This window comes from Mercenaria mercenaria, chromosome 7, assembly GCF_021730395.1.
Source record: "Mercenaria mercenaria strain notata chromosome 7, MADL_Memer_1, whole genome shotgun sequence".
Classification (NCBI taxonomy): domain Eukaryota; kingdom Metazoa; phylum Mollusca; class Bivalvia; order Venerida; family Veneridae; genus Mercenaria; species Mercenaria mercenaria.
Window position 1 is genome coordinate 55,830,532 of NC_069367.1, and position 25,170 is coordinate 55,855,701.

A 25,170-nucleotide genomic window follows, 5' to 3' on the forward strand; every position below is an offset into this window, starting at 1 on the left:
TTAATGTTTTTCAATGGTATATTGACATATAAATATTCTATAGTTTACTTGTAGGGAAGGAACTACAATTCACAAAGTGTAAACTAGAAAATGCTTTTGTAAAAAAGCGCATGTCTCCCCCAATGCAAAGTCCTATAGGCAAGAAGTCAATAGGGGTCAGGAGCGAAAGTCAAAGAGACACTGATGGTTGGCTGCAATAGGGATCATCTACTTGGCATGTCCAGTCATCCCGCTAAATTTCAACACTCTTGGCCTAGTGGTTCTCAAGTCACTGTTCAGGCTCCTATGACCTTGACCTTTCAAAATAAATACGGGTCATCTACTCTGCATGTCCAATCATCCTATTAAGTTTCAACATTGTAGGTCAAGTGGTTCTCAAGTTATTTCCAAAAAATGATTTTACATGAACAGGCCACTGTGACCTTGACCTTTAATTGACTGACCCCAAAATCAGTAGGGCTCATCTACTCTGCATGTTCAATCATCCTATGAAGTTTCAACATTCTGGGCCAAGTGGTTCTCGAGTTATTGATCGGAACTGGTTATCAATGTTCAGGCCCCTGTGACCTTGACCTTTAACGGAGTGACCCCAAAAACAATAGGGGTCATTTACTCTGCATGAACAATCATCCTATGAAGTTTCAACATTCCGGGTCGAGAGGTTCTCAAGTTATTGATTGGAAATAGTTTTCCATGTTCAGGCCCCTGTGGCCTTGACCTTTAACAGAGTGACCCCAAAATTGTTAGGGGTCATCTACTCTGCATGACCAATCATCCTATGAAGTTTCGTCATTCTGGGTCAAGTGGTTCTCAAGTTACTGACCGGAAATGGTTTTCAATGTTCAGGCCCCTGTGACCTTGACCTTTCACAGAGTGACCCCAAAATCGTTAGGGATCATTTACTCTGCATGAACAATCATCCTATTAAGTTTCAACATTCTGGGTCAAGTGGTTCTCAAGTTACTGACCGGAAATGGTTTTCAATGTTCAGGCCCCTGTGACCTTGACCTTTAATGGAGTGACCCCAAAATCGATAGGGGTCATCTACTTTGCATGTACAATCATCTTATGAAGTTTCAACATTCTGGGTCAAGTGGTTCTCTAGTTATTGATTGGAAATGGTTTCCATGTTCAGGCCCCTGTGACCTTGACCTTTGATGGAGTGACTCAAAAATCAATAGGGGTCATCTACTCTTTATGACCAATCATCCTGTGAAGTTTAAACATTCTGGGTCAAGTGGTTCTCTAGTTATTGATCGATATGGTTTTCAATGTTCAGGCCCCTATGACCTTGACCTTTGACGGAGTGACCCCTAAATCAATAGGGGTCATCTACTCTTCATGACCAATCATCCTATGAAGTTTCAACATTCTGGGTCAAGTGGTTCTCTAGTTATTGATCGGAAATGGTTTTCAATGTTCAGGCCCCTGTGACTTGACCTTTGACGGAGTGACCCCAAAATCAATAGGGGTCATCTACTCTTCATGACCAATCATCGTATGAAGTTTCAACATTCTGGGTCAAATGGTTCTCTAGTTATTGATCGGAAATGGTTTTCAATGTTCAGGCCCCTGTGACCTTGACCTTTGACAGATCGACCCAAAAAACGATAGGGGTCGTCTACTCCAGCAGCCCTACAACCCTATAAAGTTTGAACGTTCTAGGTCAAATGGTTCTCCAGTTATTGCCCGGAAATGAAGTGTGACGACGTACGGAAGGACGGACAGGGCAAAAACAATATGTCTCCTGGGGGAGACATAATTATACATAACCAGAAGTTTATACTGCCATAACTGCATGGATATATATGCCATCAAGACCATAGAACATATATAAACATGTAAAACTAGATGGCCATAGTGGTCTTAAGCGGCTCACCTAAAATTGATTATATAAATAAATTTGAATTCATGTATGACACACTGAATCATGAATGGTTACAACTGTGTTATGTATAAAAGCATAAACCAGGTCAAGAGCCCCAATGGAACAAATTTGATACATACTTACCAGAATGCTACAGACCAAATTTGATCAAGATCAGCTGGAAGAAGTCATTTAAATGGTATTTTTTAGCTAAGTGTCCCCTTCAAGGGACCAAGTGCCTCTATTTGAAGAAATGTAACAGAGGACTTTATGAGAATGCTACAGACTAGGTTTGATGAAGGTCTATAAAGTGCTCCATTAGAAGAATAACATTTTTTTCTTTGGCTCCAGTAGCTCCTTAAAGGGGCCAAGTGCCACAATTTGAACAAATTTGAAAAAGGACCTTACAATGACAAGACAGACAAATTTGATGATCAATCGGATGATTCTTGAGGAGAAATATTTAAAAGTTTTTTTCTTCTATTTTTAGCTCTAGTAGCCCCATAAGGGCACAAGAGCCTCTTGTCTTTAAGAAAATTGGAAGAATACCTTATAATGGTGCTTTAGACAAAGTTTGATGAAGATTTTCAAGCCATTCCAGAAAATTAATTTAGAAGTTTTTCTTGGCCTCTCAAGTGTTAAGAAAGTTTTTCTATGTTTGTCCTAGTGACCTAGTTTTCAACTAGATAATCAACTATCTAATTTGACCTATATTTCATATAGAAACAAACATTTTGACAAAGTTTTATGAAGATCTAGTAGAAAATGTGGCCTCTAAAATGTTATTAACAAGACCTAGAATGTTTACAAGACTTTTCTTTGCTTTGACCAAGTGGCCTAGGCTTTTGACAGAATAACCTGACTTTGAACTTGACCTAGATTTCATAGAGATTAACATTCTGAAAAAGACTTAATTAAGATAAAGTAGAAAATGTGGTATTTAGAGCGTTAACAAGGGTTTTCTATTATTTGACCTAGTGACCTACTTTCTAACCCCGTTTTGAACTTAAATAATAGGTTTCAAAGAGACTAACATTCTGACAAAGTATTAGGATTAAACAGAAAGCATGGCCTCAGGAGTGTTAACAAGATTTTTCTATGAACTGACCTAGTGACCTTGTTTTTGACCTCGTGTACCTGACAGATTTCATAAAGACAATCATGCTGACAATATTTTATGGAGATCGAACAGAAAATATTGCCTCTTAGGCGTTTAAAAAGTTTTTCTATGATTTGACCTTGTTTTTTTACCTTAGGTTGCCAAGTTTTAAACTTGACGAAGAAGTCAAAGAGACGACCATTTTAACAGAAGCTTAAGACCAGTTAGAAAATGAGGCCTTTAGAATGTTAACATTTTTCTATAATTTGACCAAGTGACGTTGTTTCTGACTTAATGTAACCTAACTTTGAAATGATCCTAGTTTAGTTTCATTGGGACAAACATTCTGACAAGGTTTTAGGAAAATTAAGTACAAAACGTGACCTCTAGACAAAGATTGATGAAGATGAGGTAGAAATGTCGCCTCTAGAGCATTAACAAGGTTTTTCTATGATTTGACCTAGTGACCTAGTTTTTGATCCCAGATGACCTACCAATGAACTTTTTCAAGACTTTATGGGGGGTTATTTTCTGACCAAGTTTCATTAAGACTTGTCTAAAATTGTAACCTTCAGAATGTTAACTGTCAAATTGCTGATGACAGACGTCGTCGACACAGTGCGATCACAATAGCTCACATTAAGCACTTTGTGCTGGTGAGCTAAAACTAAGTAAGTACTAGTAATTGAAAGATAAAAGAGTTTTCTATTACTAATTTCATTACACATAATATCAGTTTGGTATTTTGAAGTATTCCAAAAGAAATCTACAAAACCAGAGGGAAAATGTGAATCCAACGTTAAAACTTAAACTTTCTTTTGTGACATCAAACATTTTTCCAGCAGAATAACAAAAAGTGATGCTAGTCCACCTGCTTAGCTTAAAAGAGATAGTGCAGATCTATGGATTGTGGGGTTTGGGGTTCAGTCCCCTAGGTGAGGCTTATGTTCTTGATGAAAGGCATGGTGTCTGAAATCAATTATAATGATGATACAAACCAAGTTTGGTGAAGATCCATCAAGTAGTTGTTGAGTAGAAGCGTTTAAAGGTATTTCTAGCTTTAGTTTTTGTTGCTGCTAAGACTCTAAGTGTACCCAAAATGGGATACCTTATAGTGATGCTACAGACCAAGTTTGATTAAGATCTATCTAGCAGCTGGTGAAAAGTTTTTTAAAAGTTTTTTTCTATCATAGCTCTGGCCACCCTTAAAGGGGGCCAAGCTGAACCATTTGAGCAAACTTGATTGATGCCATGCCAGGCTGCTACTGACCAAGTTTGATTTAATTTTACCAGTAGTTCCAAAGGAGAAGATGTTTCAGTAAAAATGTTGACACAGGACATTGTAGGATGCACACTTGACTATTGACGTACATATAAATAAAGTGTTTAATGCAAAACAAACATTTCAAACTAAATAATACTAAGTAAGTCATTGTGACAGCTGGCTTTTAATGACTCCAGCAAGCCAAAAGATAAAACTTTGTTAGAATAGCAAATCTGTTTCCTCAAGTCAACAGGGGAGTGAATTCATTGTATATTTTACTGTGCATTTCTGAACAATTTAAAGACTGGACAGTAAATTTCTTTAAGCACCAGACATAAAAACAAAACTGCGCATATTTTAAAAACTTTTATGTTAAAAATTCTCAACAAATTCACAACAGCATATTATTTCAAAACGAAACATGTTTGATTTTTCAAATAGTAAGCTGCAAGTCGAATGTGGTTACAATAACTATATCAGCATAATGAATTTTACAAATAATTTCGAACTGGCTTTCCTTTAGCACTTAATGTAAAACATGTTACAAAATACAGCATATCAAACTATGAAAAAAATCCGAAAAAAAAATCTAAAATTTGTAACACTTTCTCTGAACAACTCGCGAGAAAAACTCAAAACGTCACTAACAAGGCGACTTATATTTGGTAAAACATTTATCTTGTCAATACAGATAAAATTTTTGCATTTTAGAAATACAGTGAAACACCGCTCGCTCGAGGTCGCAAGGGGATGAGCAAAATGCTCGAGTTATCCATGGTTTCGAGCGACCCGAACATTGACCAACATACGAAGAAAATTGAAGTTTGGTTTACAAATTGTCATCGAGACCATTTGCAGAGGGAACGGTGATGCGTAATAATAAAACACTCGTGACATTTTCAAAAAACGTATTACAAACATTATTTATGATAGATCGTAAATGGCACATGTGAAGAAACAGCTAAGACATTTTTTTTATTTGAAATACTGAAATCGAATTTGCAATTTTCTTCTCCAAATTAAGATCTCATAATATTGTTTCAATTTTATGAAAAGGCTTTATTTGCATGCAAACAATTGTTGATTAAAATATTAAGATCTCATAATTATCTTCTCGATCCCGCAGAAAAAAGTAATAATTAACAACAATTTTGATCAATAAAATTTTTCTTCCACCTTTCATCAATAATTAATCTCATTATCAGATCAAATCTACCGACAAACAAACATTTAAGACAGTCGGGGAATAGATCATGCAATTCTCACGGTGTGCGAAAATTTTGAATTAACCGATACATTCTGACCGCCGAAGGTGTGAAAATTTTGACACCTCTGCTAGAGTTTGCCATAAGCAACAAAGAGTAAATTAATACGCAGGGACCAGGTGTCATGCTCGAGCGATCGAGTTATCGATGCTTGACCCAGCCATGGTAATTTCACATAGAAAATAGAAGGAAATCAGCCGGGACCACATGAATTGCTCGAGCGAGCCCGGGTGCTCGAGTCATCGATGCTCGAGCGAGCGGTGTTTCACTGTATCTTCAAACATTAAGTCCTTAGAACCTATGCTATTATACAGAGTAATATATTCCTTCACTGACTAATAAGTTTAAACTTAACAAGATTAATTGCAACCAGTAAACAGAGGCACGCAATTTTACTTACAATAATCTATGAATGCCTTTTTGTCTGTAAATGCATAGATCGGTAAAATAATCTGTTTAATCTAAGTCTTTTTAACCTGAAAAGAATTTAAACTGTTCTCAAAACCCTAAATCAAAGTATGGGCACAAAATAGTCAAAACCATTTTCCATGTTTCTATATTTGTACAGGTAAAACAGTAAGATCAGGAGTTTGATCAGCTAAAACCACAAAACTATTTCCTGAATGACTGAAATATTTCATCCAGTTAATTTTTGAAGCATGCTGTACTTCAGAAAGTTTGCAGTTATCTGTTATCTGAGAATTCCTGCTATGTATTGGAGAAGTATGGCCATTAGTCTCCAACGATGGACTGGAATCATCTCCACTGTTCATTTTTGCAAGATCCCAAGATGCAACCAAACAGTCGTTTCCGCCTGTCAGAAGTTTTGTTGCGGAGACGAAGCTGACTTGTGACACTCCTTGTGTGTGAGCATGAAGTGTACAAATTTCTGCAATATTCCTTCTACTTGCATCAAACACAGAGACGAAGCCATTTTCTAGTGCACATGCCAGGTATTTACCATCAGGTGACACTGTTAAGTTATGTACAAACGGTGGGTTCACCATATAGGCGCCCAGGTCTGAAGGCGCATCTTGTAATTCTTGCATATTGAACTGATTGAGGCACTTTGGACGCGAGAAATCCCAGTGAATTAGATTACAGTCCATTCCTCCTGAAAAGATTTCCCAAGGTTTACGTACTCTGAAACAGACTGTAGCGCAAATATTTGTATGTTTTCTTCGCAGTGTTTTATAAAGCCTATTCTCCTGCAGAGAAATGATCTTCACCTCACCAGAATCATCACACGCTGCAAGAAAACTTTCCTTTTCATCTAGAACTATCTGATTTATCTCCTCTTCATTAAACTGATATGACTCTACAGCACCCTGCAAGTTCCGTGAATCAAATATTTTCACAGAATTCCCTAAAGATGCAAAGAATACATTTTCTTTTGTTTTGGAAACACAAAGTCCAGTGCAGTCATCATTTTCACTTTGTAGTTTATGGCTGAGTGTACCGTCTCGGGTCCACATGCACATTTCTCCGTTTTCTCCCCCAGAAATTATGCTTGAACCATCAACTTTAGCATCAACACAAAGAGCTGAATTGGTGTGCCCTCCCTGTAGTTTAACATTAAGCTCTTCCATACTGTAACAGAAAATAATGATTATGTTTGATTATGAATACAAATACTAAATTTTATATTATTTCAACTAGTTCACTAACTACCGGTACTACCCAGGATCTTCATTAGAATTTAAAGATGGATAAGAAACACTAGGGCCAATGTATCTTAAAAATTCAGGTGTGTAATTATATTCTCAAAATTGGACAGACACTGGAATATTTGAATATTGAAGATGAAAAACAGTCTTCCGAGACTCTTAACGAAAGAATAATTTATTATGGAAGAAAGTACAAAAGTTTTGGGCTACAAAGAAGTGGTCCCGAGACCTATTAGTCCTTTGGCCAAGTTGTCCAGAAGCTTACTAGTTTCAGGCAGGGTATATAAAGCCAGTTACTTGTAAAAGTTACAAACTAGCTAAGCATTACAAGCTGGGCATTAAATCAGCATTAGGATTATCTGTCTAGTGGCTAGACTCTAGATAACTTTTTTTTTTCAAAGTAATATGTTAAACGAGCTTGTAGAACACAAAAACCTGGGCCCCTTTGATGCATTCAGTAATTGCACAAGGAACAGAAATTATTTGGTCACAGTACACAAAAGTTCTACTGTTCTGGGTAAATGTGACCTTTACCTTTGACCTATTGACCTTAAATTAAACAGAGGTCATCTGCTGGTCATGATCAACCTCCCTACTAAGTTTCATGATCCTAGGCCCAAGCATTCTCAAGTTAAAGTCCGGAAATGGTTTAACTGTTCTGGGTCACTGTGACCTTGACCTTTGGCCTACTGACCTCAAAATCATTAAGGATCATCTGCTGGTCATGACCAACTAAATTACTTCCATATCAACTTTCATGATCCTAGGCCGAAGCGTTCTCCAGTTATCATCCTGAAACCGTTTAACTGTTCCAGGTCACTGTGACCTTGACCTTTGACCTACTGACCTCAATATCAATAGAGGCCACCTGCTGACCATGATCAACCTCCCTATCTAGCTATGTTATCCTAGTCCCAAGCGTTCTAGAATTATCGTCCAGAAACTGTTTACTGGTAGTCAGATGATAAACTTGAACAGAAAATGATGTTTTTTACCTGTAACTTTTTATATTTCTGCAAATTGTTATCAATGGTTGGTATCAAAATAAAATTCAATATTTGCTGAAAACTGACATAATTTAAATTTAGTTAGCAAACTCGCACGAAGTGAGGCCCTGACAGGGGTATGTAAAATGGGGACTGTACGAACGCTGACTGGTGATAAATTCGACCACTTTGTCATTAAAAAAAAATTCTCCATAGTATTATATTGAAACTTTCCCAAAAATGCTACAACAGTCATTCCGGATCAAGTAATGAAAAATGACCCAATCTCAGGCCTTCATGTGCTGACAGTGAGCATGCGCAAAAAACATCCTCTTCCCCAGTAATTTTATATAAATAGTTTTTAAACAGATAAATGTAAGTCATTTATTTATACAGAATATTTACCAATTTTGTTTTTGTTTATACCAGTTGGTGTTGTAAGTGGTTGCTATCAAATAATTCAAAGGTGGCTGACTTTATCATCTGTCCAGGTTTATCTTCAGTACCATAAACTGTTCCGGGTCACTGCAACCTTGACCTTTTACCTACTGATGTCTGATGCCTACAGCGACCATGATTTCTTAGCCCCAAACCTAGACTTCGAACATTTATAACGACTTTCTGACCCCTCAAAGGGAGAAAACTTCTCCAATACAAATTATGGAGTGCGGTTCTTGATATAACTAACTGCGTCACCGTCTTTTCTATGAGAATAAAGTGAAGCAGACTGAAAAGTCATTTCAAATATGCCCTTCATGTTTTATCAGAGTGTGTAAAGATCTACGAGAATAACACTAATATTCAAATGAGTTCAACATAATGCATTTTTTTAAATAAGTCTTTGAATCTGTGAACAGGTGCAAGGGGATATCTACACCATTTTCAATACACAGCGGACTATCGATGACACTAAACTGCAGAAACAAAACACAAAATATACATACCAACATCTTGGCCCTAGGTCGCTCACCTGAGAAACAAACCATAACAGTATAAACATGTTTGACCTAGTGATTTCATAGAAACAAATATTCTGACCAATTTTCATTAAGATTGGACCAAAAATGTGGTCTCTTAAGTGTAAACAAGTATTTTCTTCCATTTGACCTAGTGACCTAGTTTTTGAGCCAAGATGACCTACATTCAAACCTGACCTAGATTTGATCAAGGCAATCATTCTGACCAAAATTCATGAACCTCAATTGAAAAATACAGCCTCTATTATATACAAAACATTTTTCTTTGATTTATCCTAGCGACCTAGTTTTTGAAACCAGATGACCAATATTCGAACTTTACCTTAATTTTATCAAGGCTATCATTCTGACCAAATTTCATGAAAATCAATTGAAAAATACAGTCTCTATTGCATACACAAGGTTTTTCTTTGATTTGTCCTAGTGACCTAGTTTTTGATCACAGATGACCCATATTCTAACCTGACCTAGAATTTATCAAGGCAATCATTCTGACTAAATCTTATGAATATCCAGTGTAAAAGGCAGCCCCTATTGCGTACACAATGTTGTTCTTTAATTTGACCGGGTGACCTAGTTTTTGATCCTAGATGACCAATATTCAAACTCAACCTAGATTTCATCAAGACAAACATTCTAATGAAATTTCATGAAGATCCAGTATAAAATGCAGCCCCTATTGCATACACAAGGCTTTTCTTTGATTTGACCTAGTTTTTGACCCCAGATGACCCATTTTCAAATTTGGCATAGATTTCATGAAGGTTATCATTCTGACAAAAGTTCGTGAAGATCAGTTGAAAAATACAGCCTCTATCGCATACAAAAGGTTTTTCTTTGATTTGACCTAGTGACCTAGTTTTTGACTCCAGATGACCCATTTTCGAATCTGGCCTAGATTTCATCAACGTAATCATTCTGACTAAAATTCATGAAGATCAAATGAAAAATACAGCCTTTATCGCATACACAAGGTTTTTCTTTCATTGACCTAGTTTTTGATCCCAGATGACCCATTTTCGAACAAGGCTTAGATTTCATCAAGGTAATCATTCTGACCAAATTTCATGAAGATCAGTTGAAAAATACAGCCTCTATTGCATACACAAGCTAAATGTTGACAGATGACAGACAGACAGACAGACGCCGGACATCAAGCGATCACAAAAACTCACCTGAGCATTGCTCAGGCGAGCTAAAAAGGTCAGTGGGACAATTTCATGCTTTATTGTTCTTTAATTCGTTATATGAGATGTAAACATAACAAATACATTGTACCAGGAACCATTCTCGACAGATTTCATTGGGGATTTCCTAACAGAAACGCACAGAATAAGCTTGGATGTGACAAGACAGCGACAGTCAAAAGTTATTATGCTCTATTATTTGGACAATTTTTTTTTTAAAAACTGAACATTATCAGTAGCTTTTAAGTCATTACAACATGACAAGCCACAACTGATTAGTCAAACTAATTTGACGCAATCCTAGGGAATATTTAGATAATTTTTTCATATATGGGCAATTATCTCAACTCGCGTCAAACACTCGAAAGACTAAAATAGTGGATGAAATTTCCGATGAAATTTTCATTGCTGCCGATTCTTTACATGCTATAGGTTTAAATGTTGTTGGCCATAAATTCAAACTACAATGTGTCTGTAGGACACAGGGTGTGCCCCCCACTGGTACATTTGTCACAAATAAGGGGCAATAATTCAAATGTTTGCAGTCATAAGGGGGTATAGCCTCAACAAACATTTTATGAAAAGGATTCATTATTCTAGGCCATATATTTTTTGAGCTATGAGCATCACAAACAAAAAATCTACTATTTTGGCTATTTCACGAGCCATAATTCTGTAATAAGCGCTATGATTCTCAAGAAGAATGCAAAGTAAGAAAGGTCACATCATGATAAAGACTCAAGCAAGGTTTCATGAATTTACGTCAAATACTTTTTTAGCTAGGCACATAAGGTGAAAATGTGCATTTTTTTTACTTTTTCAGGGGCCATAACTTACAAGCGTCACAAGGTGAAAATGTTCATTTTTTACTATTTCAGGGGCCATAACTCTAATAAAAATAGGGGGCGGAGGCAGGCAAAATATAGGAGGTGCGCAAGTTCATATCATGATAAAGACTCATGCAAGGTCTGGTAAATTTATTTGTAATACTTTTTGAGTTAGGTGCGTCACAAGGTGAAAATGTGCATTTTTGACTGTATCAGGGGCCATAACTCTGTAAATAGGGGACTGATCCAGATGAAAAATAGGAGGTGTGCAAGTTCATACCATGATAAAGACTTACGCAAGGTTTAATAAATTTATATTAAATACTTTTTGAGCTAGGCGCGTCACAAGGTGAAAATGTGTATTTTTGACTATTTCAGGGGCCGTAACTCTAGAAATAAGGGGCAGACCCAGATGAAAATTAGGAGGTGGGCAAGTTCGTATCATGATTAAGACTCATGCAAGGTTTCATGAATCTATATTAAATACTTTTTGAGCTAGGTGTGTCACAAGGTGAAAATGTGCATTTTTGACTATTTCAGGGGCCATAACTTGGGGTGGAGCCAGACGAAAAATAGGAGGTGTGCAAGTTCATATCATGACAAGGCAGTCTGAAAGACAGCTAAATCCCCCGCCACTGGTATGGATAGTGAAAGGGTAAACCTTTGACCTTGAGCTGTGACCTTGACCTTGAACTGACATGGCTGACCCATGAATTCTGCACATCGTCTAGTTGAGGTGATCATTTGACCCAAGTTTCATGAAAATCCTAAAAGGGGTTTAGGAGATACAGAGCTCAAACCTTTGACCTTGAGCTGTGACCTTGAGTTGACATGGCTGACTCATGAGTTCTTGATTAGGTGATCATTTGACCCAAGTTTAATGTAAATCCTTCAAAGGGTTTAGGAGATACAGAATGAACCCAAAATGGAAGGCTCAAACCTTTGACCTTGAGTTGTGACCTTGACCTTGCACCGACATGGCTGACTCATGAGTTCTGCTCATCGTCTTGATGAGATGATCATTTAATCCAAGTTTCTTATTATCCTTCAAGAGGTTTAAGAGATACAGAGCGGACACGAAATGGTAGCCTCAAACCTTTGACCTTGAGTTGTGACCTTGAACTTGAGCCAACATGGCTGACTCATGAGTTCTGCATATCGTCTTGATGAGGTGATCAATTGATTCAAGTTTCATGATTATCCTTCAAGGGGTTTAGGAGATACAGAGTGGACACGAAATGGAAGGCTCAAACCTTTGACCTTGAGTTGTGACCTTGACCTTGAACCGACATGACTGACTCATGAGTTCTGCACATTGTCTTGACAAGGTGATCATTTGACTAAAGTTTCATGAAAATCCTTTAAGACGTTTAGGAGAAACAGAGCGGACACAAAATGTTACGGAAGATGGAAGGATTGAAGGACGGATGGAGACCATTCCTATAACCCCCCACCACTTGTGGCGGGGGATTAATAATTCTTGCATACCAGACGGAGATTTCCGGCATTTTTACCGGTGCTGGAAAACTCCATCTTACACCCCGGGATGTAAGATGACTCTTGTGCTTTAAATGACGTATTACGAACTACATATATGTGGAAGATTTATGTAGTTATTTATATTCAATTTCGAAAAACGGAATAAAAATCCAATACCTTGACAGTTCCTCTTTGTTCCTGATAGTATATTTCTCGATTCAAAACACGTTAATTTATCAAACATTCATAATGTTATGCTGGAACTGATAAAACAAAACCGGAACTAAACATTGTTATTTGTCTTTGAAACGTCATGACGTCTTTCCTGTTTACAGACGTTGATTTCCCGTGCTTTGTTTAAATACTCTGCTATAAGAAATAGTTCTAAAAAGAAAGCCGTTCTACTGATTTTATTTTTTATTATTATATCTTGATATCGGTATGCAAGAAAAAGGTTCTGTCACTGGTATTAGGTGCAGATGGGAATATCCGGCTCTTGGGTAACTGTTTAGGCGGTAACTCGGTAAGAACCTCGTTACCGCCTAAACAGTTACCCTCGAGGCCGGAAATTCCCATCTGCACCTATAACCAGTGAAAGAATCTTATAAGACTCATGCATGGTTTCATCAATTTATATTTTATATCAAATACTTTTTGAGCTAGGCGGGTCACGCACAACAATATAAATGTCGAATTATTTTGACTAACAACTGATGTAAGGTTATCTGTAATCAATTATAACTTTTCAAAATATTGTAATGTCATTTAATTTAATCACAATAAGTGTCAAGTAATAGTAAATTAACTGATAACAACTGCATGGTTCTCCCAAGGATTTTGATATAGCCTGACTCTGATGAATAGCCAGGTACACTTTTTAGCAGTTTATCTCAATAAACACATTATTCATTTAAAAGTAAACTGAGTTGATGAGTTATTAGAATGATATGAAACAGCTTCTGAAACTGTAACATATAATGAATCATTAATGAACAGTGTTCCCAGAAACTCCCAAATGGTTTTTTTTTCACCCCCAAATTGGTACTTTGCACCCCCTGTTTTTGGAGACAGCTGTTACATATCTCTTAGTGAGGGGGTGCAAAAGTGCAAGAAAAACAGTTTTCACTGCCCAACTTTAAATGCCAGTGGGAACACTGAATAATATATATCTATCTATCTATGCATGATTACTGCCTCACGCCTCTTGCGCGTATTATGTGCAGGGTGCATGTATATGTACATAAAGATTTATATATTGAAATTTTATTGCCGGGCACTAAGAACATTTAAGGTGGTTACAGCCCCCGGCTGAAAGGGCCTGGACAGAACCGTGAACTGTCAAGTATAAAATCCCTGTTTGAATTTGTGCCATATCCGATTTATCTTGCACAATACGAAGCTAGCAGATTATACTTTTGAAAATGATTTAGGGGAACTATTTTCACACAAAATAAAAAACATATAAATATATAATAGAATCGCGTAAAATATATCATAAAAGACTACTTAAAATATAGATTTTACCCGTTTTAATCTAAATCCTCGAATTCTCTTTTCCGGAAGTAGATACAGAAGCTAGCAAGACATTTCGACCCCAAGACATTTCAACCCCAAGAGACAATTCGACCCCAAGACATTTCAACCCCAACTCCTTGGACATTTCGACCCCATTCAATGATATGCCTGAAAACATCTAAGAATGCCGTCATTATTATAATTAAGCTTTAATCTATAGATAATTGAGCAATTTCAAAATGTTATAACGCTTAATTACCAATTTAATTTAAAATGTTAAAATACGGTTATTTTCGCGAAAATAAGATTTTTTTACAAAAATGAGCCATAGATCTATTTGTCTAAATTTCTTTATTTTCTAAAATTCTTTTTTTTTTAATTTCTTAAAGTCTATATTAGTACATGCCTTCATATGAAAAAATGAGTGATTTTTATCTCACAGTACCGAACAATACCGAAATAATCATCATTTATAAATTATTAAAATAACGGGATTTATGTATCAACCGCGTTTATTACGTAAATAATTTATGAACAAATCGTTCTGATTATCTATCTTAAAATAACCTTCATATAACATATTTTCATACTTGGTGTTTATTTATATGTTCAAATCATCTTAAAGACTATTTTAGTACACGGCTATATTAAAAAAAAAAAAAAAGATTTTTAAATCATGGGCCGATTTCGCCGATTTTAATTATGAAAATAACTTTAATAAAGTCACATCTTTAATACCTCTTTATTTATTTATTTATTTTTATTTGACTTTTTTTTTTCGAAAGATATATGCATCTCATTTCTATGGGATTCAACCAAATGTAAATAATTATAATGTAACTCAAAGAAGTTTAAGATGTCATCATCTTCATTATATTGATATTTAAAATCATAATCAGAAACACGTAATCTTTTGATTGGATTATCACACCTTGATTAATTGTTTGTTGATATACAGCAGGTGTGCATTTATCTGCAGTACATGTTTGAGAGAATAAAAGAGATGTTCTGTTCTGTTCTGTTCTGCAGTGCGCATTGCAATTAACACTCAATTAAGCGATTGTGGTGACATCGGATATTTATAAACATGTGTCAACATTATCTTTAATTTGGGCGAAAATGTAAAGAAAACAATAGAAAATTAAACAACATATTGCTTATTTTCGCATTTAATGTTATTTTCGTACGCACACATAAAGTATTTGCTTTACAGAATATGATTTTTGTTATTTACAAACTGCTCTTTTCTTTTCTATGAACGACATTCCTTCCAGTTGTAAAATATCAAACACGAAATCCCCGTTTCTGCAAAATGTAAGAATATGTGAGTACTGTTCTGTTAAAAACGGGGAAAAAATTATTATCATATTTCATATCTGTAAGGAAAATGTGGCAGTCGTATTACTTTTTTCTATATTAAACATTTTAGCAAATTCACGTGATTTAAAGTATGATTTTAAAAGTATGATTTTAACAACTTCAAGCGATTTCGGTCACACATTAAACCGGAATCCACCTAAAAACCGGAATACACCGGAATACATTTTCCATAACCGGAATATACCTGTATTTTGTAAGTTAAAGGTATTTTTGAAGTTTTTTTTTTTAAATAATTCAATCATATATATCATAAATGAATAAAATACGAATGGAAAATAAAATACGTTCACGCAAAATTACTTTATACGAGACTGAAATTCGGCGACCGCGCGGGAAATTTCCATTACCGAAATACACCCTTTTTTTTATTAATAAATGGTATTTTTGTAGGGTTTATTGCAGAAATCATTCGTGTATAATATAAATAATAAGTTTCAGAAGGATAAATAAAATTCTTTAAGCAAAACGATTTTATAAGAGATTGAAATTCGGCGACCGCGCGGGAAATTATATAACTGAAATACACCCGTATTTCTTCAACAAATGGTATTTTTGAAGTGATTTATGACTGAATTCAAACATATAGATCATAAATTATTATTTTTCAAAAGAAAATTAAAATACTTTGCGCGTTACGTCTTGTACATGATTGAAAATCGGCGTGCGCACTGGAAATTTGTACATTCGGAATTTCCATGTCCTAAAATATTCTAATGTACACAGGTATTTCTTTAATAAATCGTATTTTTAGGGTTTATGATAGAATTCAGTCATATCTCAAATAAATAATTAATTTACAAAAGGAAAATAAAATGCACAAAACGTTTTTATACGAAGTTGAAAATTTGTTGAGCGCACGGGAAATTTGCGCACTCGTGGATGAACAACAATCACCATAATTTTGTTAGCTTTTAAATTAAATAAAAGCTTATCATATTTAACTGCGCTTACCTTGTTAGACATTATTTGTCAGATGTCATTTGTGTGTGCTTACAAATATACTGATTAATTGATATAATCAATAGGTGTGATAATCCAATCAAACTCTATCAGGACTAATCAAAGGACATTATTCGTGCTTTGGCAATAAATGCAGTAAAAGTTTTTTATATTCATATATAAACATGATATAATTCTTTTAAAAACTGTTTTTTTTTATAATATATTTTCTTCTTAAATTATCAAAATAACATGACGAAATAACTCAATTAGTTCCAATAATAAACATACGGCCGATCCTTTCCGACCAGCGCGGTTTATTCACTGACATGTATTTAAAAATAGAATATTTATATAGATCTATATATTCATATTTTCTAAAATATGTAAAATGGAAGAAATATAAAATGAAAACATACAACTATTTCTGAGGGGTCGAAATGTCTTGGGGTCGAAATGTCTTTGGGGTCGAATTGTCCAAGAAAATTATATTTTGGGGTTGAAATGTCTTGGGGTCGAAATGTCTTGGGGTCGAAACGTCCAAGATTCGATACAGAACAACAACAACAACAAAAATGGCAGCCCCCACGACAAGACAGATTTCATCCCCAATGCATTACGATCCGTCGTTCAAAGGTGCAGACAAAGACTTTGATCGTCGCAGGCGATACATTATTTATTGCTTAACACTTTCACCCAAGACATTTCCATTCCCAGACACTTCGACCAAAAAAACTGAAATTCCTTTAGAGTCAGAAAATAAAGGCAGTGGCTACGATTACGGTACCGTAATCCTAGCCTCCGGTTCTAGGATTACGGAAGTTCCGTATACCTAGACAACCCTACGAGGATAGTCTAGGATTACGGAAATAAATAAGGACATGCATAAATGAAGTTTTATACATATTTCACTGAAAATTCATGCCTACCATGTTCAAAGAGCTATACAGTAAAAATAAATAGATTGGCAACTTTAAAGGCATATAGAGCAAATCTCGCCAACCTCCCATGACAAAAAAACGAGATCTCGTTACAGGAAGTGGCGCTTTCTCCACATGCCATTTTGTATGCGAAAGCAATTATTCATCAGTAAAATAATTATCACCGTATGACCACACTTCTTTCGATGGCAAAAAAACCCCTGTACTTCGTGTCTTAAGACCATTTCTCATTAGGCAGTGGCTACGATTACGGTACCCTAATCCTAGCCTCCGGTTCTAGGATTACGGGAGTTCCGTATTCCTAGACAACCCTATGAGGATAGGCTAGGTAGGACTACGGAAGTATTTTAAGAGGCATAGAGTATATGTTAGGACACGCATAAATGATGTTGTAAACTTACTTATTTCACTTAATTTTTCATGCCTGCCTTATTATTTCGTGTTTTCTATCCGCCGTTTTGGGTTAGTATAAACTTAATGGCGGCGCGCGGAAATATATTAGAAATATGAGTGTCAAAGTTAGATTTAAAAAAAAAATTCTATACTTTGAATTTTATGATTTATAACCATTGTATGTTATTAAAGACCATTTGTGGTGACTTGATGAAAAAAATGCTGGTATATAGGAAACATAGATAATTCTATATTTCCGCCCATCGCCATTAAGATTATACTAACCCAAAACGGCCGATCGATAGCACGAAATATTTAGTGAAATTAAGTGAAATGAGTAAGTTTACAATGTCATTTATGCATGTCCTAACATAAATTTGATGCCTCTTAAATACTTCCGTAATCCTAGCCTATTCTCATAGGGTTGTCTAGGAATACGGAACTTCCGTAATCCTAGAACCGGAGGCTAGGATTACGGTACCGTAATCGTAGCCACTGCCTTCTCATTAAACTAATTTTGTTTTAGAAGCTAACATGTATTTTAAATGTAGTTTTAAAGGTACAAATTGTAACTGCATGCTCGCCAATGTTTGTTTTTAGTAAGATAACGCCAAATCACGCTCTGACACGAGCTCACGCGAGATTACAGCCAGTTGCCATTCTGTGTATTTAATACTTCTTTGCCATGTTACGTGTATTTCGTGTTATCGATCAGCCATTTTGGGTTAGTATAAACTTAAACGATATATTAATGACGGTGCGGAAATGTTCAGTATAGAAATATGAGGGTTAATGTTAAATTAAAAAAAAATATTCTATACTTAAAATTTTATGAGATTAGTTTGTTTGTCACTCGAGTTTTCCACGAAAAAAGGCGAAATCAACATCCGTATTTATAAGTTTTTCTTTCCAAAACCATACTAAATGTTTTTGTTTTTTTTTAATTTTTTTTAAATTTATTTGTTTTTTGAAATTGACAGACAAACATGGATTATATTCTAAATGATAGCTCAAAAGGATTTAAAAAAAAAATTCATACTTTAAATTATATGATTTGATTTTGCCTGTCACTTTAGATTTCCGTGCAGATAGAATCGGGCGAAATTAACACCCATATGTACAACAGGCATGAAAAATCGCTGTTTTAAGTGAAATAAGTAAGTTTACAACATCATTTATGCATGTTCTAACATATACTTGATGCCTGTTACATACTTCCATAATCCTAGCCTATCCTCATAGGATTGTCTAGGAATACAGAACTTCTGTAATCCTAGAATCGGAGGCTAGGATTACTGTACCGTAATCGTAGCCACTGCCGAAAATAAAAGGCAGTGGCTAGTACCAAAGGTCTACGTAGGCGGTTCCGGCTACATATACTAAAAGTCTAGGTAGCCGGCTCTATATATATATATATATACTTATCATATGAACACGTCAACGTAGCCGGCTTTAATAAACTTTGTTATCATGGATCATTAAATTAGTTAAATAAATTACATTTTTGTGATTTATTATTACTATTTGTGATTTACCTGTTTATTTCGCCATATTTACACACTCATTTCATATTGGCTGATACTTTGTAATGTTATCAACAAATAATCAAAGTGGCGTTATCGTCATCGGCTTGTTTAAATGGCATGTTTATAATTTTAAAAGTAAAATTTTTAATGAATTTTTGTAGTTTGTTAGAAATTGAAATAAGAAAAAAACATTTTTGATAGATGATGTCAATTCTCTGCGATCGTTTAGAATTAGGTCTTTTGATATGTACATGTCATTATCTTTTACATTTCACATTTATCACGCTACCTTAGAATAAAGAGCTCATATGTTCAAACAAAGAATTAGAACCAATGTTGATCATTGTCAAATAGAAAAATCAGCGGAGAAATTATTTAGTAATTAGTAGATTAATTAAAGACGCACATAGCTGTGCGAAAGTGATGATCACTTAAAATTTTCACTTAAAAAAAAGGCACATGAAATGATCAAACGCCGTTTCGTTCAGTAGGACCGCATCATTTAACATGTTTAATGTACAATGATGCTCTTTGTTTTGCCCTTTTGTTTGTTTTTAACTGTTTGTTTTGTTTTGTTTTAAGAATGAAGCACTGTATCTCAAATATGTATCAAGTATGTTTTAACATAACAAAATGTCGGCCGATATGATGTGAGTGCATAAATACGGCGAAATAAACAGATAAAACACAAATAAAGAATTATAAATCACAAGAAATGTAATTTATTTAATGTGTGTGTTGAGGTTATTTAACGTCGCCACCGGTTAAGACCATATGGGCAACTGTTGCTACAATTATGCTCCTCCTCCTCTTCATACAGCATCTTTACTTCACTCCCATTAGTATACATCAATTATATTTCATCATGGTTATGTATCATCGTAGTTATGTGTCATCTATTGTTTGTGTCGTCGTGTTTCTGTGACATCTGTTGTGTGTTTCTTCTTAAGTGTTGTTGACAGCGTTGTTATTGTATCTACATTTTAAACGGTCTGATCGCCTGTCCTTCATCCAGCCCCCCGCCACCACCTTGTATGTCGCCTCCACCAACTGTCTTGTCCGAAGTGCCGCATCCGGAAGCCTGGCTCCGATGTCCCACCTTGTTGATGAACCAGCTGGAGTAAACAGTATTATGAAATCCCCAGAGATGGTAATCCGGCATCGAGTCGGGGGTTCCGAGCCAACATCAGCCTCGTTGATGAACCAGCTGAAGTATCGGGAAAGCGATCCCTCAGAGATGGTAATCCGGCATCGAGTTGGCCGGGACCAACCAGACCCGGCACCCCGGTTGTAGAAGAGAGGTCCAACACGATGGCAAGCAGACTAGATGAAGCTCAGCCAATAAATGTCCCCTTTTTAAGGCCACACTCCTTGGTTTTCGTCATGTGACGCTAACTAGATCAGGCGTTGACCTAGTTAGGGCGCTGACCCAGTTAGCGCCATATGTGCCCTCTCTGCGACGTGCACGCACCAAGGAGCTCGGAGAAAAATTTATTTAACTAATATAATGATCCTTATAATCCTTTATAGATACAGTTTATTAAAGCCGGCTACCTTTACTTACATGTTCATATACGATATGTATATATAGAGCCGGCTACCTAGACCTTTAGTCTAGGTAGCCAGAACCAGCTACGTAGACTAAAGGTCTAGGTATTTTAGTCTAGGTAGCCAGAACCAGCTACGTAGACTAAAGGTCTAGGTAGCAGGAACCGGCTACCTTGCCACTGCCAAAATAAAAATAGCGTCACTAAGTTATGGGTGGACAGATTAACTCAGTGGTTTGCACGCTGGCTTTCCAGTCCAGGGTTTGATCCCTGACAGATGCCTCAGGATTTTTCAGAAACGCTTTTCAGTGTTTTCCACCCATGGAATTAGAGGTGTGCGACTACTGGTCAGAAACCCAGGCAATCTTTCGTGTGTAGGTGCTAATACACCGGGCACGTTAAAGAACCATGGGGTCTATTAAAAAAGAGCTAGGGTCTGGTACCTGGATTCTCTTGTATCTGAATATCTGTCTTTTCAACTAGTCTGCAGCAGCTGCTGTCAGACACTTGTATAAATACACGAAGTGTGTACTTGTAAATAATAGCACTTAGAGAGCACAGTTCATATAAAAAGAAATATACCTCTCTTGAGGGTGCACATATACAAGAGGCAGAAATTGCCTGTAATACAATATAGTAGCCAGAACTACCAGATCCTAAGTAAATTGTTTTTATGTTATTAATAAACAGAAACTCAGTTCTGACTTCTGTTTAAAGCTGGCGGAACAAGTATGAAAGTTGTTTAAATGATCAAGAAGGAAGTTATGTTTATTTATTAAAATATTGAAATATTAAGAAACTTTATAACATTCTTTCAAATTTCTTTTAATTTCAGTAAAACACCCACCTATTGAATAAAATCAGAAGAAATTCAGTCTTGTGCTTTAATGAAAAAACTATTCTCTCCTAAAATTGTTTAAATTTGCCACTAGGGAAATGCATAATCACCTTTGATTATAGTTTTCATAATTCAGTTTCAGTTTATTGGCAAATCGGCAAATACATACAGATTATATTTTATCACCTTGAATAATTTCTTGTATATAATTATGTTTATTGGTATCTTATCATGTAAATTTGCAACTAGGAGATAAATTATCGCCTTTGTTTACACTTTTAACACCTTAAATAATTTCTTGTTTATGTTTATCGGCATCACACATTAGTATTATATACTAATTGAAAATTCCAAAATGACAGGAGGTATTAATAGATGACATATTTTCATATCTGTCAATTTCCACAGTAGAGCAATAAGTCATCATTAACACTTGCTATAACTACTGTATGAAACATTTAGTGCAAGTATCCATTAACATGTATTAACCATCATGTAAACTGTGACTCTGAATAAACTGAAAGTACTCGCACGACTTGCAAATAAATGCAATAATAATAATACACGTATAACATTTCCCACCCATTTAGACAAATACATGTACATTTTTAAGAATACATTGTGTACTATAATATCAACACAATCAAGTAATCTAAACATATCATTTCATTCATTGTACAAATTTGACTCATTTTTAAGAAGTCACAAAATACCAATGTTTTCTTTTTATTAATTGAGTATTATTTATAAAGATACAGAAGTGTAGATACTGAATTTTCAAGTATCAAAAACAATTTATATAAAATTTGTCTCCAATATACAGCAATGTAAAGAAATCAACTTGTTTTGACACAATTTTCCTCCTTTCTCTTTTAAAATTCGCACAGTTGTTTTGTGTCTAATTCCTCAATAACATGTTGTTTTCATTTTTTTTCAATTATGTATGAAATAAAATCTGTGAAATGAGGGAAATAAATAAAGTTGAAACAGTGATTAAACTGACTTCCTTACTTTCTACAATCAAAACAATTATCGCCTTAACACCTCGTTATTAAATTGTTAATATAAATATAATGTACATTTTATGTCGTTATCGGGTGGCCGCATCTGAAGTATTATACCTGTATTTAATGATGCAAAATAATCAAATTTATACAATTTAGTGGCATCATTTTTTTTTTCATGTTACAGTTGTTCCATACACAGGAACAACTGTATATATATTAAATTATAAAGTTTATAAAACACATGAAAATTTTGCAGTTTATTAATTGTAATATGTTCAGATATTTTAATTTTTTTGTCTTATACTCTTAAATTACTTTGTTATTAAACTCTATATAATGTATTTGAGGAAAATAGAAGGTTGAATTCCATAATCTGACAGTTACTTTCCTCAGATAACCCTTGAATAAGCACTTTAATGAGATGAGACTTAACATGATTAATTAGGTGATAAATAATTATTAAGAAGGTGTTAATATTGAAATAAAGGTTTAGCTTTCATTGAGTAGTTTAAAGAGACAGACAGACAGATGGAGGGACAGACAGATACTTTATTCACCAAATGCATAAATACAATATAAGTTATAAGATAGTATTATCAATATACGGGAAAGTATCACATTATAATTAAGCATAATAAATTTTTTTCGTGAATTTAATGTGTTACATAAATCCACATTTATATCAAATTTTTAATTGAAATAAATACCACTATTAAATAAATAAACATATTTAAGCTTTAATAATGTTAATTGTAATTAATCAGTACTAATAATTTGGACTTTGTTTGATGTTAAATGAATTTTCTGTGCATTTAGGTTGAATGTCTTGGGGTTGAATTGTCCCTTGGAGTGGAATTGTCTTGGGGTCGAAATGTCTTGCTATCCATTACTTTCTGTTTATTCTGTAATTTATGATTTGGCTCTATTATCACAAGAACTATGTCAATACAAACTGTAAAAAAATTATGAAATCAACAAAAAGCCGATTTCTGACTGCCATGTGACTAGTTTGAGGACACCTGACACTGAGTTGCCCTTGTCCCTCCACCAGTCTCTGTTAATTTGAGTTGTGCATATCTCAAAAAGTATTTGACCCAGAGTCATCAAACCTCATGGGATTGTCATTCAGCATGTAAAGTTGTGCATCTGGTGTTTTGATTGGGATTTCACACAGCCAGACCAAAGTTATGGCCCTTTACTTACTCAAAATGCATGTCTGTCCAAATTTGTGTTGTGCATAATATTATCACAAAAAGTATTTTACCCAAACTCAACAAACATCCAGTATGTGAAGTTTTGCACCTGATGTTTTAATTGGTATTGAATGATTGATGATTAGAATGATTAAGTCAATATATAACAATATTCAGTCATGTGTACGTATGTCAAGCTCTATGAATATGTCAGAGTTTTTCAATGTCACTATCGGCTTAAAGCAAGGAGAACCCTTGTCACCGATAATGTTTATTCTTTTTGTTAATGATATAGTTGATAATATTGATATGAATTCTTTGACTAAGAATGACTTAGACTTATTGTCAAAATATCTTATTTTATTTGCAGACGATATTGTTTTATTCACCACTGACCCAAAGAGTCTGCAAGCACAAATTGACAGTCTATGGCACTATTCTGTTAAATGGGGCTTAGAAATTAACATAGATAAGACTAAAATCTGTATTTTTGAGAAACGAAAATGCAATCATAATGTAGAATTTTTCATAAATGATAAAAAAGTTGAAATTGTTGACAGTTTTATTTATTTAGGAATTAAATTTACACGTACAGGAACTTTCAGAGATGCTGTTAAGCTTCTACATGATCAAGCTCTTAGAGCTTAATTTAATCTTCTGTCCTTATTTGATCGTGTAGATATGGATGTTAAAACAAAATTGTCTTTATTTAATTCAATGGTCCTACCTATTTTACTATATGGCGCAGAAGTTTGGGGTGTCTACAAGTTAAAAGAAATTGACAAGTTACATGTTCGGTTTTGTAAATACCTCTTGGGTGTTAAAAGTCAGACCCCAAATTATGCGGTGTATGGTGAATTAGGGATACTGCCTTTGTCTGTTGTTTGTAAAATAAGAGCAATGAAATTTTGGTTAAAGATCATGAAGAACCCTAATACTGCTTTATATGATATTTATCTTGACCAGTGTAGAACTATTAACTGTATTTGCTGGTCAAATCAAATTAACTCTATTATAGATCACCTTGGTTACACGGATATACACAATGAACTTTGATAATAATGTGAACTATTTCCCGTTGTTGAAAAACAGATTATATGATCAATTCATTCAAGAGTGGAGTGAATCTATAAATACTATGCCTAAATTGGACAGTTACTGTAAATATAAAACGTCATTCTGTTTTCAGGATTATATTGTGAAATTAAAAAATACTGATTTACGAAAATTGTTTACTTGCATGAGATTAAGTTCACATCAGCTTGAAATTGAG

At 34.9% G+C, this 25,170-nt stretch overlaps 2 protein-coding genes across 2 annotated transcripts in view; one reads left to right on the forward strand and one right to left on the reverse strand.

The window, feature by feature from the left end:
- Positions 1–4,581: 4,581 nt before the first annotated feature.
- On the reverse strand, positions 4,582–14,192 carry LOC128558615 (WD repeat-containing protein 53-like). The gene is made up of 2 exons (XM_053548453.1): positions 14,143–14,192; positions 4,582–7,085 (listed from the first exon to the last, which is right to left on the reverse strand). The coding sequence occupies exon 2, from the start codon at positions 7,082–7,084 to the stop codon at positions 6,050–6,052; it is 1,035 nt and encodes a 344-aa protein (XP_053404428.1). The 5' UTR covers position 7,085; positions 14,143–14,192; the 3' UTR covers positions 4,582–6,049.
- Positions 14,193–17,010: 2,818 nt separating this feature from the next.
- LOC128558616 (uncharacterized) overlaps positions 17,011–25,170 on the forward strand; it is a 42,704-nt gene continuing 34,544 nt past the window's right edge. The window contains exon 1 of the mRNA XM_053548454.1: positions 17,011–17,088. Coding sequence (XP_053404429.1) covers positions 17,028–17,088 — 61 coding nt within the window. The 5' untranslated portion in view covers positions 17,011–17,027. The remainder of the gene's footprint in view (positions 17,089–25,170) is intronic.